The 15721-nt window shown below is 37.5% G+C and overlaps 1 protein-coding gene across 1 annotated transcript; it reads right to left on the bottom strand.

The window, feature by feature from the left end:
* Positions 1-320: 320 nt before the first annotated feature.
* LOC127975825 (prospero homeobox protein 1) lies at positions 321-12984 on the bottom strand. The gene is made up of 5 exons (XM_052579827.1): positions 12828-12984; positions 10634-11977; positions 7989-8096; positions 4571-4765; positions 321-1099 (listed from the first exon to the last, which is right to left on the bottom strand). The coding sequence occupies exons 2-5, from the start codon at positions 11930-11932 to the stop codon at positions 932-934; spliced, it is 1770 nt and encodes a 589-aa protein (XP_052435787.1). The 5' UTR covers positions 11933-11977; positions 12828-12984; the 3' UTR covers positions 321-931.
* Positions 12985-15721: the final 2737 nt, after the last annotated feature.

The following is a 15721-nucleotide window of genomic DNA, read 5'->3' as shown; positions in this document are numbered from 1 at the left end:
ATCAAGCTCAACTGGATCATTAAAGGCATTTTACATTAAGATTTTTCAGTTTGAGTGAGTGGTCAATTCTATTATTAAAAGACTATTAGGGTGCATGTACTGTGAATGTTGAACCATTTTTTTTTATCTGAATCATTTTAAAGTTATTTTTGCTACATTTGTAGAATTCTTGCATGGAAAAACAGCATGCAGATTTGGATTGTGATAAGAAATAATGGCAGAATTTTATTTTATTTTATTTATTTTTTTGTAGATTATTTAATTATATTTAAAGAAAGTATAATATCTGAACCATAAAAACATACAATATAAAACTGCTACAATATGAATATTTTATTATGAAATGGAAAACCACACACTGCTAGATATAATGATAAACAATAGTATGCAAACTAATGTACATGATAAATAAGTATATTGTCAAAATTTGAGGGAACTGCTTTTACATGCAATATAATGTTTTTTTATCTGTAAAAGTCAACATTTCACTTAATATACAGCTAAATTATACTTATTTACACCTTTTTAAGATCATTATTACAGATGTTTCATGAGACACTCCACATCTGAAACGCAGTGATTTAACGCAACAGTCAAATCCACATTAAAACACAAATCATAACTGCTTTTCATAACTTGGAACATCTGAACAAAAAACACAGCACACTTTTGTCTACAGTGGCATTATGAAATCAAAATATATTACATTAAAACCCCAAATCCAAACTATTAATAAACAAGCCTATTCCAAAGACAACATGAAACAAACTTACTGGCGTACACACACATTTCAGTCAACAGCAAAATATTTTTTTATTTTTCATCTAAACCTGACAATTGACTTATAAAAAGGAACATTTATGATTGATGCTTACGATAAATAAACAGCATGTGTCCACACATGAAGCGTCCTGTAGGTGGTGCTCTCTGTTTACAGGTAGGAAGTTGATTTGAAATCCTCAGGAACATCGCTGTCCAGTTTGCAGATGACTTTGTAGATGGCTTTCTTCCAGGACGGGTCTGAGTCTTTGGAGAGGGAAATGGCACTAAAGAACTCCTGAAGAGTGACTTCAGCAACCTCCAGGAACCTGTCTGGAACCTGACGGACATTAACAACACATATCAATGACTGAAACACCACACACAGCCATAATTAGTGCTGTTAGTTAATCCTCACAAGTTTTAGTGTTTATAGTGATGTGATGAAATCCCTATCAGCGAGTGTGTAAGTGCAGCGTTTGAGCTCCAGATATGAGTGATTCCTCAGATCATGCATGTTAATGAGAGTCTGCCGATACTGTACTAAGTGATTAGACACACCATTTTTACCAGAAAACAGCAATCACCTAACAACAACCCAGAATACCCTAGCAACCACCTAACAGCCACCCAGAATGCCTTAGCAACCACCGAACAACAGCACGCAAGCACCTAGCAACCACCAAGAAAACCCTAGCAACAACCTAAAATGCTTTAACAACCACCCAGAACACAATAACTCAGAAACCACCTAACAACACTTCTCAATATTATTACCTTGTTGTTATCTTTAGGTTAAGTCTGACCATAGCATTTATAGCATAGCAAATAAATGGCACTTTTTAAAATTAAAAAAGACTTGCTTCTTGCGTCAGATCAAGGCTGCATCTCATCGCTAGTTTTACCTAATGATTAGTGCAGCATTTAACACTACAGATCATGACATACTCATAGATCGATTACAAAACTATACCGGTATTCAAGGGCAGGCTTTGAGATGGAATAGATCCTATATGTGCGATAACTACCACTTTGTTTATTTAAATGGGGAATCACCTCAATTATCACCAGTAAAATATTGAGTGCTGCAAGGATCTGCCCTAGGCCCTCTGCTACTTTCAGTATACATGTTTCCCCTTGGTAATATTATTAGAAAATATGGGATTAGTTTCCACTGTTATGCTGATGATACTCAACTATATATATCAAAAAACCAGATTAAACTATTATCTAAGATAACAGAGTGTGTTAAAATGTAGAAGATTGGATGACCAATAATCTTCTCCTATTAAATTCAGATAAGACAGAGATACTAATTATTGGACCAAAAAAAAAAAAACAGTACACAGAATCTCTGTGCAACTAGACGGATGTACTGTTACTTCCTCTACAGTCAAAAATCTGGGTGTTATATTAGCCAGCAACTTCTCATAAAATTTCTCATGTTACCAAAACTGCATTCTTCCATCTTAGAAACATTGCCAAGCTAGAAACATGTTATCTGTTTCTGATGCAGAAAAGCTAGTTCATGCATTCATGACCTCTAGACTGGACTATTGTAATGCACTTCTAGGTGGTTGTCCTGCTTCGTCAATAAACAAGCTACAGGTCGTCCAAAATACAGCAGCTAGAGTCCTTACGAGGTCAAGAAAATATGATCATATTACCCCAATTTTACAGTCTCTGCACTGGCTACCTATTAAGTTCTGTATCAGTTACAAATTATCATTACTTACACCTTAAATTCATTGCACTTAATAGTGTTCACCGTCTTTTTGATTATGTGTCATTTGTAACTAACTGCATGATTCTTACTTTAAATTTCTGCCATAGTCACCACTAATAACCTATTCCTAAATACAATGTAGAAATATGAATATTTTCTGTAAAGCTGCTTTGCAATGATTGGTATCATGGAAAGCGTTATACAAATAAACTTGAATTGATTTGAATTTAATTGAACAACACTCTCACACTGAGATCTGTGCATTTCCTTCCAACGGCTGATCGAGTACAGCGATGTGAAGAATCACGCACACTTACTGCCCGAGTCAACATTGTCAGGCCCTTGATCTCAACACAGCATCTTTAATGCTCTCATTTTAAAGTGCAACGCTTCTTTGTTCAGTGGCAATAAAGCAAATACAGTGTCAGAATCATTAGGAGAGTACTGTGGATGGACGCTTTGATTTTTTTGCAGCCTGTTGCTTCGAACTTAACTGCTCGGAAAATGCATGAAAGAACCCGGTTCCCATCGCAGGAATTCAGGCAGCGCTTCACACCCTTTGAAGGACCCGGCTTGGGTGTGAGAGTGGATCTATCCGCTGGCATTATTTCCCCAAGAGTAGCTCCGCTCACTGTTGACACGTTTGTCTCTCGTGCATCTCCAGACACAAAAGCGAGCCCTGGGAAAGGAATGTCTTGGTGCTGAGGTAAAGACAACTGTCTCCGCTGGTTCCCATCGGCCGGCCCGTCACTCTTGGGATTTCTGGCTTCTTTCGCATCAGTAGCAATCCAAACGGCAGTCAGGCATGGCCTGGCCGTAATCTCAAGTTGTTTTAGCAGATGCTGCAGCTTCCTCTTCCCACAGTTTGATGCTGCAGCGCCGGACTCTGGGATAATGGGGTCTACGGCCGGACAGCTACAGGTGCAGCTCCACACACAGGTCAGAGCGAGGACAGCTGGCCTGTCCAGGCTGGTTTATGCCAGATTACCAGCTAAAATTCACCATAATGTGAAGCTGGTTAAGAAGCCTTGCTGGGATCACCAACACACCAGCATGACATGATGCAGATCAGCATTCATGCCTTTTGCATGTTCATTTAAGCAACCAGGTTCAGTGCGAGTTAAGCTCAGTCGACAGCATTCATGGTTCATAATGATTACTACACTGAATTAATTTTGGCTCATGCATTCTTAAAAAAAAAAAAAAAAAAAAAAAAAGCAAAAATCTATTTACAATGAGGTATTAGCAATTACAGTAAAAGAAGCAAATATGTAGACATCAATATCCAGGCTTTTTGTAACCATTTGTAAATTTTATGGACCTGGCTTCTGCTTCCAGCTATTTTTACCTGTGAAAAACAGCTTGTTTAGCTGCTTTATTTTGAAAATTGATTTGTCTTGCCATATCAGTACAATGTATTATCTTAATTATGAACACTGGTTTATTGTGCAAACAGTTTTACTGTTTACTGCGCGTTGTTATTCTTCTCATTATTTCCATACAGCAGCTAATGAACCAGATGTCTTGCACATTTACAGAAACGGCTTACTTCCACATCAGAAAGAAGGATAGATAGTCAATATTTCAGTAGTATGGCCATAAAATGCACAAAGTATATACTCTTTTAGTGTGATAATAATTTGAAAAACATTTCTGTAAAGTTATATCCAGTTTTACTACTATATGACTACTCAATGCCGTAAACCCTGAAATAACCATGAAAATGAGGATTTAAACAGCTTTAAGCACAGGTTATAACAGAATAATTCATTTTTAAATAATAAATATGTGCTTTTTTAAAACCTAAACTCAGTTGTAACCTTGGAGAATAAAAATAATAATCAACATGATATAACAAATGCTGTCTGAACTTTACTAGTACTAGACTATTTTATTAATTCAGCTCATTTGATCATGCCAAGACTGTATTTCTTTCACCATGTTGACATCTACTCCACAGAAAGTCAAGGCAGTATATTCAGATTTTGACTGGGCCTGCTTAGTTCTAGCACACATGAGTTATTCTATTATTAATATGTAGGTATTTGCTGTGCGACATGGCGACTGGTGTAGAGGTGTAAGTACCTGGAAGTCGTTGGCTTTGTTGTAGTGCATGTTGAGGGAGCGGAAGAGCTCGGACTCTCTGGTGACAGATATGTCTTTGACATCATTCACGCCGTCTACGATGGCCTGGCGAGCGAACTTCTCCATCTGGATGTAGTAGAACTCTCTGAAGTTACTGAACCACTTGATCAGCTGAGACGTGATGCAGCGATTGAACTGAAAACAGATGAATGTTCATGTCAAAGAACAACACAAACACCATCCATATGTTGATTCATACAGTCAAACCAAAAATTATTCAGACACCAGATTTTTTTAATAGTTGGTGCAGGACACTATAGTTAATTTATGTAATTGAGGATAGCAAATAAAGTAAACTGAGTGACATATTAATCCTAAAAACAACATCATACAGTGTTTTATCTTGAATTGCTAATGCGATCTTTTACACCACAGACTGGACAAACTGAAGCATTGCTTTGTTCAATGGTTGAGCTACATTGGTTTTATCTAATACTGTAATTAAATTTAACAGCTGACAGCTATTCTACCGAATCCATAAGAAAGCTTTCTATCAAAGTTACCTGACATTATCAAGATTAATCTGTTCTGACACAGTTCAGCTCTTGAGTTCTCGTCACATTTTATTACCATTTTCTGAACTAGAACTAATAAACTGTGATGTAATGTGAACAATGTTGAAGGTGTCTGAATACATTCTGGTTCACTGTGGGTTGAAGCTCATAACGGAGTAATCAGTCTTTGGTGCAGAAACAACCTAGTGGAGCTAAAAAAGTAAATAAGTCGATTTGTATTGTTCTTATTCTGGCAATGATGGTGTAAATCATTTGCTTTCTAAACCATTTTCAGCAACACATGTCTGTTTAATCAGCTGTAGTGTTTCCCAGTCGATGTCTTGCTCTTAGAATCACATCTATCCAAACAGCAGATGAAACTCTGTCTTCCCACCAGCGCTGTTATTATAACTGCTCATCCGATAACACAGGGGCAGAACGAGCTAACACCTGCCCAGGGGCTCAAAGACGCTTCTTCACGCAGAGTGTGAGAAACAGCCGAGCGCGAGACGTCCTTCTGAGTGACTTCGGCTGACGGGAATGGGATCGGACACTGGGATTATCCCAGGCTTTGTGTGCTGTGACTCTCAGATCTCAGGGGTCTCACAGGAGACCAGCGTTCACAGACCTCCACATTTGTCTTCTGCAGTCATCCTGATTCACTGGGAGATTGTTTTCTGCCTTATTTGAAACATCATGGATTTGTATCGCTCTATATTTTATGCTACACTGTTGTAGGGACATACAGTGGTGGCCAAAATGATTAGAGCACTAGTATTTTCAGCAGATAAAAAATGGTTTTAAGTCACTTATTTCTTTATTTTGCTGTAAACTATAGGAAATATCAATTTACATTTAAATATTGTTGAGGTATGTTTAACAAGACAGTTTCAGTCTTCAAGAATTTATGTTTAATTTTTTTAAAGTGTTAATTTCTAGCAATTTTAGAGTTAATATTCTTTCTACACCATTTTTTTTTTGTGTAAGAATAACAATAATAATAATACAATAATTAAAGGTTTATTTTAAATAATATCACACTTTCTCTTCCACATTTTAATTTTAACAGTTAAATATTAAAGAATTTTAATTTTATTAAATTTTAACCACCAATTTTTACACCACCACCAATAATAATAATAATAATAATAAATACAAAAACTTTCAGGGGCCTATAATCATGGAAATGTTAATAAATTATTAAGTTGTTAAAGTTTTATAAATATTATTAATTAGAAATACTTTAAAAAATTAAATTAAAATTAATATTTAAAAAATTAATAGTAAAATACTTTTCCTATTAAAATTTAAGAGTATTTAGAATAAATGTATGTAAAATGTAAAAAGTAAGGCAAAGAGTACCCAGAGAGAATTTCCAAATCTATAATATTTCCCCTTCATTCTCAATTAAACATGTAATACACCAGTAAGAACATTTGGGGTTGCTCAGAGGACAATTAAGTGATTTTAAATGAATTTGAATTGGTTGCATATAAAAGTCTAGCAGTTTTACTGTGCTTCATATACACTTAAAAAAGATAGTTTTCTAGAAAGATGATTTATCTTCTAGACTTCATCAGTAATATTCATGTTCAGACTTACACATGTTTTCTCAAGCTCAGTAATTCAGTCACAACCACACACTGAGTTTCCTCACACCAAATTATCACTAGGATGTGGTTTAGTGATATTTACTGTCTAAGGTCATTTACTAGTAACAGGTCACTTTCAAAAATTTACTGCTTTCTTTATGTGCATTTTATTGCAAGACGCACAGAATCTAAGTGAACCATAATGCTACACAATGTAGCGCTTAAGGCTTTGGCTTAGGGTTAGTAATTATATAATATGTAATAATTCATGGTATTTAGCAAGTACATATTACACAAGATTTGTGACCCTGGAGCAAAAAAGCAGTCTCTGGGGTATATTTGAAGCAATAAGTTAATGTATTAAAATGATGAGCTAACAGGCGAGCGCTCAGGTCTGTCCTGTTGTGTGGACTCATCAGGACACGTCACACACTCACAGGACGTGTGTGTTGTTGTAGGTCTGTCCTGCGCTCAGCGCTCTGCTATTGTGTGTGCTGAAAGCTGGCGAGCTGAAGGGTTAACGCTGAATAGAGGAGGTTGTGCTCCTCTCCGCCGCCTCTTTTGTCTCCTTTTGCTGACTTGAGAAACTCCTCTTTTAACTTTGTCTATGGTTAAACCAGCAATTCAGGAATTGCCACCACAACATTCAGAAATATTCGCTCAAGCGTCTAAATACATGTTCATATGTCCTATTCTTCCCAAAGCAACAGAATCCATGTTTCTGAATTCACACCGAAACAATCCATTACCATAACATAACTGATTATCTTATTTAGTGTTCTTAAATAATATTAATAATACTTAATTATTTACAAATATTATTTATCCAAATAATCAGGTAGATTTGACCCCAGATCGTAACTGTTTATTAGGATAGAAAGTATTTGGGAAAAAGAATAAATAAGGTTATTTTTTACATTTCATATAAAAAAAAATATAATAAATGTCTGTAGACATTAAAAACATTTTTAGCTTGACTCTTGACTGTAACTTTTTATTAGGATAATAATAATAATAATAATAATAATAATAATAATAATAATAATACAAATAAATAAATAAATAATAATACAAATAAATGAAATAAAATAACAATATTATTTAAGAATAATAACTATGAATTATATAATGAAATTCGAGTATTTATCATATTAAACAGATTGTCCTATCAAGATCACTTTAGTGCTGGCAGAAATGCTCCAGATATAAAGAGCTGAAGTAAACAGGCCTGTGTCAGAAACATGAGAGATTCATCAGGTAAACAGCACAGACCTTGACATCAGGGAAGAAGTTCTTGAGCAGATTGGAGCTGGGGTAGCGTGTGTAGAAGAACATCAGCTTGGCTTTCTTCAGGTGGTTTGGGCTCAGACCTTCCTGGATGTGAGGAGAGTCAAGGCCTCACAAACCTTCTTTGAAGATCTGCCGATCAAAGCCGGCTCCCCCTTCATTTATAAATGAACTCACAGAGCTCACCTGCATTTTAACAATCAAACAGCATTAACACAGCCCCAAACAAATGAGCTTCAGTATGGTCAATCCATCAGTCTAAATGAACAGCTCAGTGTCGAATAAGACACGACGGCATGTGCTTCCTAGAAAAACAGCCCAACAAATTAGATTTGGGACTTGAATTAGTTTGCTCCATATATCTCCTGTTGGCGAGGATGGAGAGATCAGCTTACGCCCTTTCTTTTCAAAGTTTCTTTCTTAAAACAGAGCCACAGTTTGCGAGTTCACAAGCAAACAATGCTAGAAAAGCGTCTCCACATTGACAGCATCTATGCAATCTATTACTAACCCTTCGCTTTGAATGAGACGATCGTTCTGCCTCAAGAAGAGCCACAGAATTCACATAATTTCCGAAGCGTATTATATAAATCTAATGATGTTTAAAAGCCAAGCTTTCTGCATGCAGTGATTTCATCACATTCACAGACGACACTCGGAGCATTGATGATGGTGTATAATGACGGCTGAGAGCCTGCTTTTCACAAACAACCAACAGTGACCTCTCTCATCCACTCCAATCACATCCAGAGAGCAGAAACATATCACGCACCTTTTCAAGTCCAAAATCAGAGAGTTTCCAGAAGAGAAACTGTTGCTTTTTCTGCCTTTGAAAATTGGCTTTTGTTCCTAACAATTCTTATCAAAGCCTTGTATTCCTTTTTATTTGTCTTTTCCTGGACTTAAAGTCATTACCGTGCCCAGATTAAAGAAGATGCTACAATTTTCTTTGGGGTTACGGAGATCAAAGCAGAAATTCTCCTTGAAGTCTGCGTGAGTGGAACTGCTCAGCGCTGCACTCAATTCAGCGATTGTTCGCCGAGCTCCAGAGCTGCTGGTGTGTTCAGCAATATCTCAATGTTAACTACTAGATATTAAATAAAAACTAAACAAAGAGGGGGGTTTTTCAATAGCAGCTGAAGCTAAACAAAGAACACAGTCCACAGAATAAAGAGCCTTCCTCTGACTCCTGAACACATTCGCATGGAACAAATCTTTATGATACTGTAGCTATAGGAGAGAAAAATCACTGAATGGAGATTCAATAGAGACGTTTCTCTCGGATCTCGACAGTGTTTGTTACGGTTTATTACAGACACTTCTCATCCGAGCTCTCCACACTCGTTTATTACTCTGTAATCACACTGTACGACGACTCTGACTCATCTGTATCTGTTTTCACAGAAACACTTAACATTAGTGAACTAAATGAGAACGATCAGTGAGAAATCCTCTACAGCATTTATTAATCGCTGTGAACTGACACAAACAAACAATGCATGTATTTCTATTTGCTTGCATTGACCGATATTAATAAACACGTTAAAATAGTTTGTTCATTGTTAGTTAATGCATTAACTAATCTGTAAAGTGTTACCATTTTTATTTTTACTAATGAATTTCAGAATAAATATCTGAGGGAAAAAACACACTTCAAAAGTCGAAGAACTCTGATGAGATATGAAAGAGCGACCTCTGAGCAACACCACTTTCCTCTTGTACTTTCAATTAGTTGAATTGGTTTTGACATTTTTTGTGGTGTTTTGGTTTTAAAGGGACAGTTCATCCTAATACAGTAATGATATTAATTAAGATAGTATTAGGATGTTCTGAGACGTTACTTCCACTGTGCAGACTAACCAACACTGAAATATTTCTCGTAACAGCATCTTCTATGTTCCTCAGAAGGAAAAAAGGTCACACATTATAATTTGGGGACTTTTTCTTACTATTAACTATCTATAAACTATTACTTTTGCCTCAATAAACTGCTTATGAATAATTAGTGTAGGTATGGGGTGGATTAAGGGATCTAAAATATGGTCATGCAGAATAAGGCATTAATATGTGCTTTATGAGTAGTAATATACAGCCAATGTCATCTGTGACCCTGGGGCACTAAAGCAGTCATGAAGCTCAAATTGGGTAAATTGAGACTTCTACATCATCTGAAGCTGAATAAATCATCTCTCCAGTGATGTGTGGTTTGTGAGGAGGACAGTATTTGAAAATCTGGAATCTGAGGGAGAAAAAAAATCTAAATATTGAGAAAATCATCTTTAAAGTTGTTCAAATGAAGTTCTTGGCAATGCATATTACTAATCAAACATTAAGTTTTGATATATTATTTACAGTAGGAAATTTACAAAATATCTTCATTGAACATAATCATTACTTAATATCCTAATGATTTTTGGCATAAAATAAAAATCTATAATTTTGTCCTATAGAATGTATAAAAATATACCCCAGAGACTTCAGACTGCTTTTGTGCTCCAGGGACACAGATGCTTTCTAATAAGCAGCTAGTTAATAACGATGAATTGCCATTAAATAAAGTGTCCTGCAGGTTTGGAGTAAACGATGACAGAATGATCATTTTTGCATGCGATGCTAGACACAAAGGATATGTTGAGGGTCATGAAGGAGCTCCTCTCAGCCAAGCTCTGCAGGTCTCCACACTCCATCTTGACGTGAGGAAGGCAGAGCGCGTCCACCGACACCAGACCCGTCTGGTGCTGACCCAGATGTCCCGAGCTCAGCTTGGATCTCAGGGCCAGGCTCTCCCAGGGGCGCTCCATGGAGTCCGGCGAGGGCCTCTCCAGACAGAAGGAGGAGTGAGGGCCGTACTTCAGCAGGTGCTCCAGGATCTGGCTGTCGTGCAGAGGAGCGCTGTAGCCCATCTGAAAGGGCGTCTGGTGCAGCGGGTAGGGTCTCTTCACAGCCTGGCTCAGGGAAGGTTTCCGCACCACTAGAGACAAGGCTTCGGTCTGGTGCTCCGGGACGTGGCTCTCAAAGCAGTGCCTGCTCTTCACGTGTTCCTCAGAATCCGACAGATCCAAAGGGGAATCCTCTGGGATCCGCTTCTCGGTTCCCGAGCAGTCCGGACTGTGGCACGGGGATGACTGGTTTAGAAGAGTCGTGGAGAGCTTCTTGAAGACCGTATCGATGCTTTCGCTCACAGTCCTGGTCAGCTCACATTTCAGAGTCTCTTTGAGGTTCTCCATCGCCGTGTCGGAGCCCAAACCACCGGTTTCTACTTTGACTTGGTCTTTGTACCCCCCATCCAGCCTCAGACTCGACTGCTCTGACCTCGCGTCTTCCCGTTCCTCGTTCTCCGAGTAACTCTGGTCGTGCACGTGCGAGATCTTCTCCTGGAGCTGATGCAGGAGCCGCTGCATGCTCTGGAGCTGCTCCTTGAGTCTGTGGCACTCCTGGTCTTTGCTGGTCTTGGTGTTGGACTGGCTGGGCTCCTGGTGCTGCGGGAGCCTCTGCTTGCGTTTGTTCTCCTTCAGGAGGTCTCTTCTGCAGCGGACGGCTTCGCTCTCACCCTCCGCTTCTCTGTCGGCGTTGGGTGAAGCAGCCATGCCTCGTATGATGTTCTCCACCCGGGCGCGCTTGGCTTGGAGGTGCTCGCTCACAGACAGATCCTCGTCTTTGAAGGACATTCTGCTCTGCTCCTCTTGAGCGAAGCCATCGGTGCTGCTGGACTCGGGATCGAGCCCGCTGGTGTTTGCGGAGGGCAGGTAAAGGAGGCTGTTGTCCAGGGAGCTCAGTTTATTGTGAAGGGTTTTACGCAGGAGGTGAGATATGATGGAGCCGCTGTGGTAGGAAGCCAGAGGCTCGTCGAACGCACTTCTGCGGAAACAAGGGAGCAAGTGCTCGGCTTTGCTGCCGTCCATGCTGTGTTCAGACGGGTTCAGGTTCATCTTTTTCACACAATAATGAGCCTCAGAAATAGCTGATCCGTAATACTATATGAAGAAGAAAACTGAAATAAATTAGGCATTACAATAACCGTGCATTAATCCCTCATATCTAGCTCCTACATTACATTAATCTAATACTTTGTAAAAAATGAAATAAAAAATAAAATCTGAAATAAAATACATTACAACTCTGCCTTAAGCCTCATATGTAGTTTCTACATTATTATCAACTGTATTAATGTATGCAAGATCAGTGGTGCAAGAACAGATTTCATATTCAAACATATATTCATATTCATTCAGTGTTTTGGTGTTATATATTAAAATTATCCTGTTTAACTGTTTTCAGCTGTTTCACGTTATGATTCCTCTACAAACGGATCAATCAGAAACTCTATAAAAAAACATTAAAAATACAAAAGTATATATAAGTTTTACTTGAAAACAAAACGTATATATATATATATATATATATATATATATATATATATATATATATAAAGAAACACGTTTCGTTTTCAATTAAAACTTCTTGTGACATTAATACTTTTTTTCTAATGCTCTCTGTATATTAATCTGAATATAGCTTATATCAATACGGTTTCTAACTCTCTTCATACTTTTAATGTAAATGTTCAATGTAAACAAGAATATGAAACTTACATATCTGAGTGCGTGTCTTCTGTCTGTCGTTTCATATGTTTATACTCTTCATATTAGTATTATAATAAAGAATGACACCGATCATATAGCAAAGATATATATATATATATATATATATATATATATATATATATATATATATATATATATATATATATATATATATATAAAGAGCTTAGACAGTAAAAGCGTCAGTTAAATGAGAGAAACTTCAGGAGATGACGAGGCTTACCTGTTGCTCTGGAGACGCTTGACTGACAGTGTGTGCTCGGCGCGCGCTCTCCTCTCACTTCAGTCAGGTGGGCGTGGCTAAGCCGCCCTTCATTAATATACCAGCCAATCAGACACGGAACACGAATGTGAATAACTAGAAAGAGCGCCTCCTTATTTTAATTAGGGCTCAAGCCTGGAGGGCGAGAGCCCTATTGTTTTCCTTAGGATTATTTGTTATTATTATTAGGGCTCAAGCCCAAAGGGCGAGAGGCCTATTGTTTTCCTTAGGATTATTTTTTATTATTATTATTATTATTATTATTATTATTATTATTTTTTTCCAACGTCTCGGGGGCTTTTGGGGCCCTTAACGTGCTTAAAAAGTCTTGAAAATTGGCACACAGATTGGAACCTGCGGCCATTAGGGCCGGGCAGAGACTGATACACGGGCGTGGCACAGGGGCTCTACAGCGCCCCCTGGAATATGGAGGGCCATATATCATACATTCTTGCTCGTAGACGTATGAAACTCGGTACACATATAAATCTCATCAATCCAAACAACTTTTGTATTGCATATCATAGGCTCCGCCCAACAGGAAGTTGGCTATTTAGGGTTTAGTATTCAAATTTTTCGTCAAAGTTGTGGGGGCTTTGGGGGTCCTTAACATACTCAAAAACTCTTGAAAATTTGCGCACACTTTGGAATCTGTGGCCTTTAGGAGCCTGCAGAGGCTGGGACCCGGGCGTGGCACAGGGGCTCTATGGCGCCCCCTGGAACACAGTCATAAATGTTGATGTATAGCTCACACATACTTGCACATATTCATATGAAACTCAGTACACATATAGATCTCATCGTGCCGAACAACTTTCGTACTGCATGTCATAGGCTCCACCCAACAGGAAGTCAGCTATTTAGAGTTATGTAAAAAGCGCATGCTCTGGAATTTGAAATACTTGTCATAGGTTTTTTTCTCGATTGCCGCCAAACTCGGTCAACATGATCTCAAGACACTGGGGATGAAAAATTGCCAGGGGATTTTTGATATCTCGAACGGTTTGCTCGTGGCGAGGCGTTGAAATTATGGCGAGAAATGAGAAACAGGAAGTGTCTAATACCATCCACATACATTTCCTGATTTTAATCAAACTTCATCAGATTATTCGTTGTATGATGTCGATCGCATATATGTGACTATTAGGAGTCAAAGTTATAGCGCCACCAACTGGCAGAAGGAAGTGTGTCATTTTCAAAATGATTTGAATTCAGCATCTTATTATTACTCGATTTGCTTCAAACTTCATCAGAATAATGTTTAAACACAGCCGATATAAATCTGCAAGGGGGATATTGATATCTAAAAAATTGTTGGCGTGGCAACATGTCAAACTGGAATACTTCTCAGGTGATTTTGAGGCAAATAACATACTTAGAATTTCACAAAACTCTGAACACACATCAGTATTTCTGATAGGAACTTAAATTGTGAATGGATTTTGGATAGCTTGAATGGTTTTGCCGTGGTGATTTTTTGAAATTACCTTACAAAGGGAATCATTATTGTATTTTTAAAATGCAGCTTCCAAACACGTCAAAGAATTTTTTCATACAGATGAAAAAGTCATTCTGAGTAAATATGGATAGTTTCACGACTTTACAACACTGTATGGATAACAGAAAATTAAAAAACTGTCAGACATCTCATCTCACTCTGTCCCTCTGTTTGAGTATGTGTGCTTCAGACTTCCATTGTCTGAGAGAAATTGCGCCCCTACAGGTGCAATTACCGGACTTTTACTTTCACTTTTAAATCGGTTAAAAATACAAATAAATACTTAGATTTAATTCACACTGACAAGCTAAACCAACATATCTGATTATTACCGGTTCAGGGCTCATGGATAAATTATTTCTGGCCAGAGATACGTGAGAAATAGGAGAGATGAATCACCGCTGTGATCACGAGCGTCTGGAGTAAAGAGCTCAGAAAAAACTAATTTATTCCTGTTTTATAGCTTTTAAAAATAAATTATTACAGCGATATCACACAATCAACCAATTAGAACACACCAAGAGCTAAATTCAGATGTTTTTGAACTGTTTGTGTGAAAATGAAATATTTGTGGCTGCCTATCTGAAATCACGCCTCCGATCAGCGCTTACAGTGTCGAGCTCAAAACAAACGAATTTATTCTTGTTTAAGAGCTTTTTTAAATAAAACATTACCACAAATGCACACAATAAACCCATTGTAACACATCAAGAGGTAAATGCAGGTGTTTGTGACCCGTTTAAGTGCGCAAGACTATTTGAAAGCGCGACTGGCAGAATAACATATATCTGTCGAGGTGCAGGATTCTGGCTTTCGTCGTACGAACGAACACATCACGGACAAGATTATTTCAAAACACATAATAGCTTGGCGACTATAAACGAAAACAGCCACGTGAACATAAACTGTTGAGAAATATATCTGAAGTGGATCTACTGGATTTTAATATTAAGTGACCGCGTATACCAGCTGCTTCTGTCTTCAATTTTAATCTATATAAAAAATGAAATTCATTCATCTTGGCTGCTTTTTTAATGTGTGTACGTATTTATTTATTTATTTATTATTTTGCTCTAACAAGAATTAATCTATATTTAATTAAATCAATTACATTTTATTTTACATTTGATTTGTCCATATCTGCATCTAAACGCCTAAAAACCTAAAACATGCTCTATTATACTATTGTTAGCAATTTCTTTATCGTCCAATTTATCTGGTGTACACACTTTTATTTTCATAATAAACTTGTTTGTTAGATTATACACAGTTACAGTGGTCTATAATAAATATTAACAGGTTTTATTCAAGCTGTTTAGAATGATTGCAGTAGGCTAATTTTTTTTAATGTAAATCC

This window comes from Carassius gibelio, chromosome B17, assembly GCF_023724105.1.
Source record: "Carassius gibelio isolate Cgi1373 ecotype wild population from Czech Republic chromosome B17, carGib1.2-hapl.c, whole genome shotgun sequence".
NCBI classification, from domain to species: Eukaryota; Metazoa; Chordata; class Actinopteri; order Cypriniformes; family Cyprinidae; genus Carassius; species Carassius gibelio.
This window is presented reverse-complemented; position numbering and strand designations above follow the sequence as displayed.

What these genes read in the sequence shown, in the direction of transcription:
- LOC127975825 (XM_052579827.1), bottom strand. Translation starts at nt 11,932, where the DNA reads ATGAACCTGAACCCGTCTGAACACAGCATGGACGGCAGCAAAGCCGAG. An exon ending in GCTCCTTCATGACCCTCAAC is followed by an intron (nt 8,097 to 10,633) that starts ATATCCTTTGTG and finishes GACTCTCCTCAC; the next exon opens with ATCCAGGAAGGTCTGAGCCC. An exon ending in ACAAAGCCAACGACTTCCAG is followed by an intron (nt 1,100 to 4,570) that starts GTACTTACACCT and finishes AATGTCCGTCAG; the next exon opens with GTTCCAGACAGGTTCCTGGA.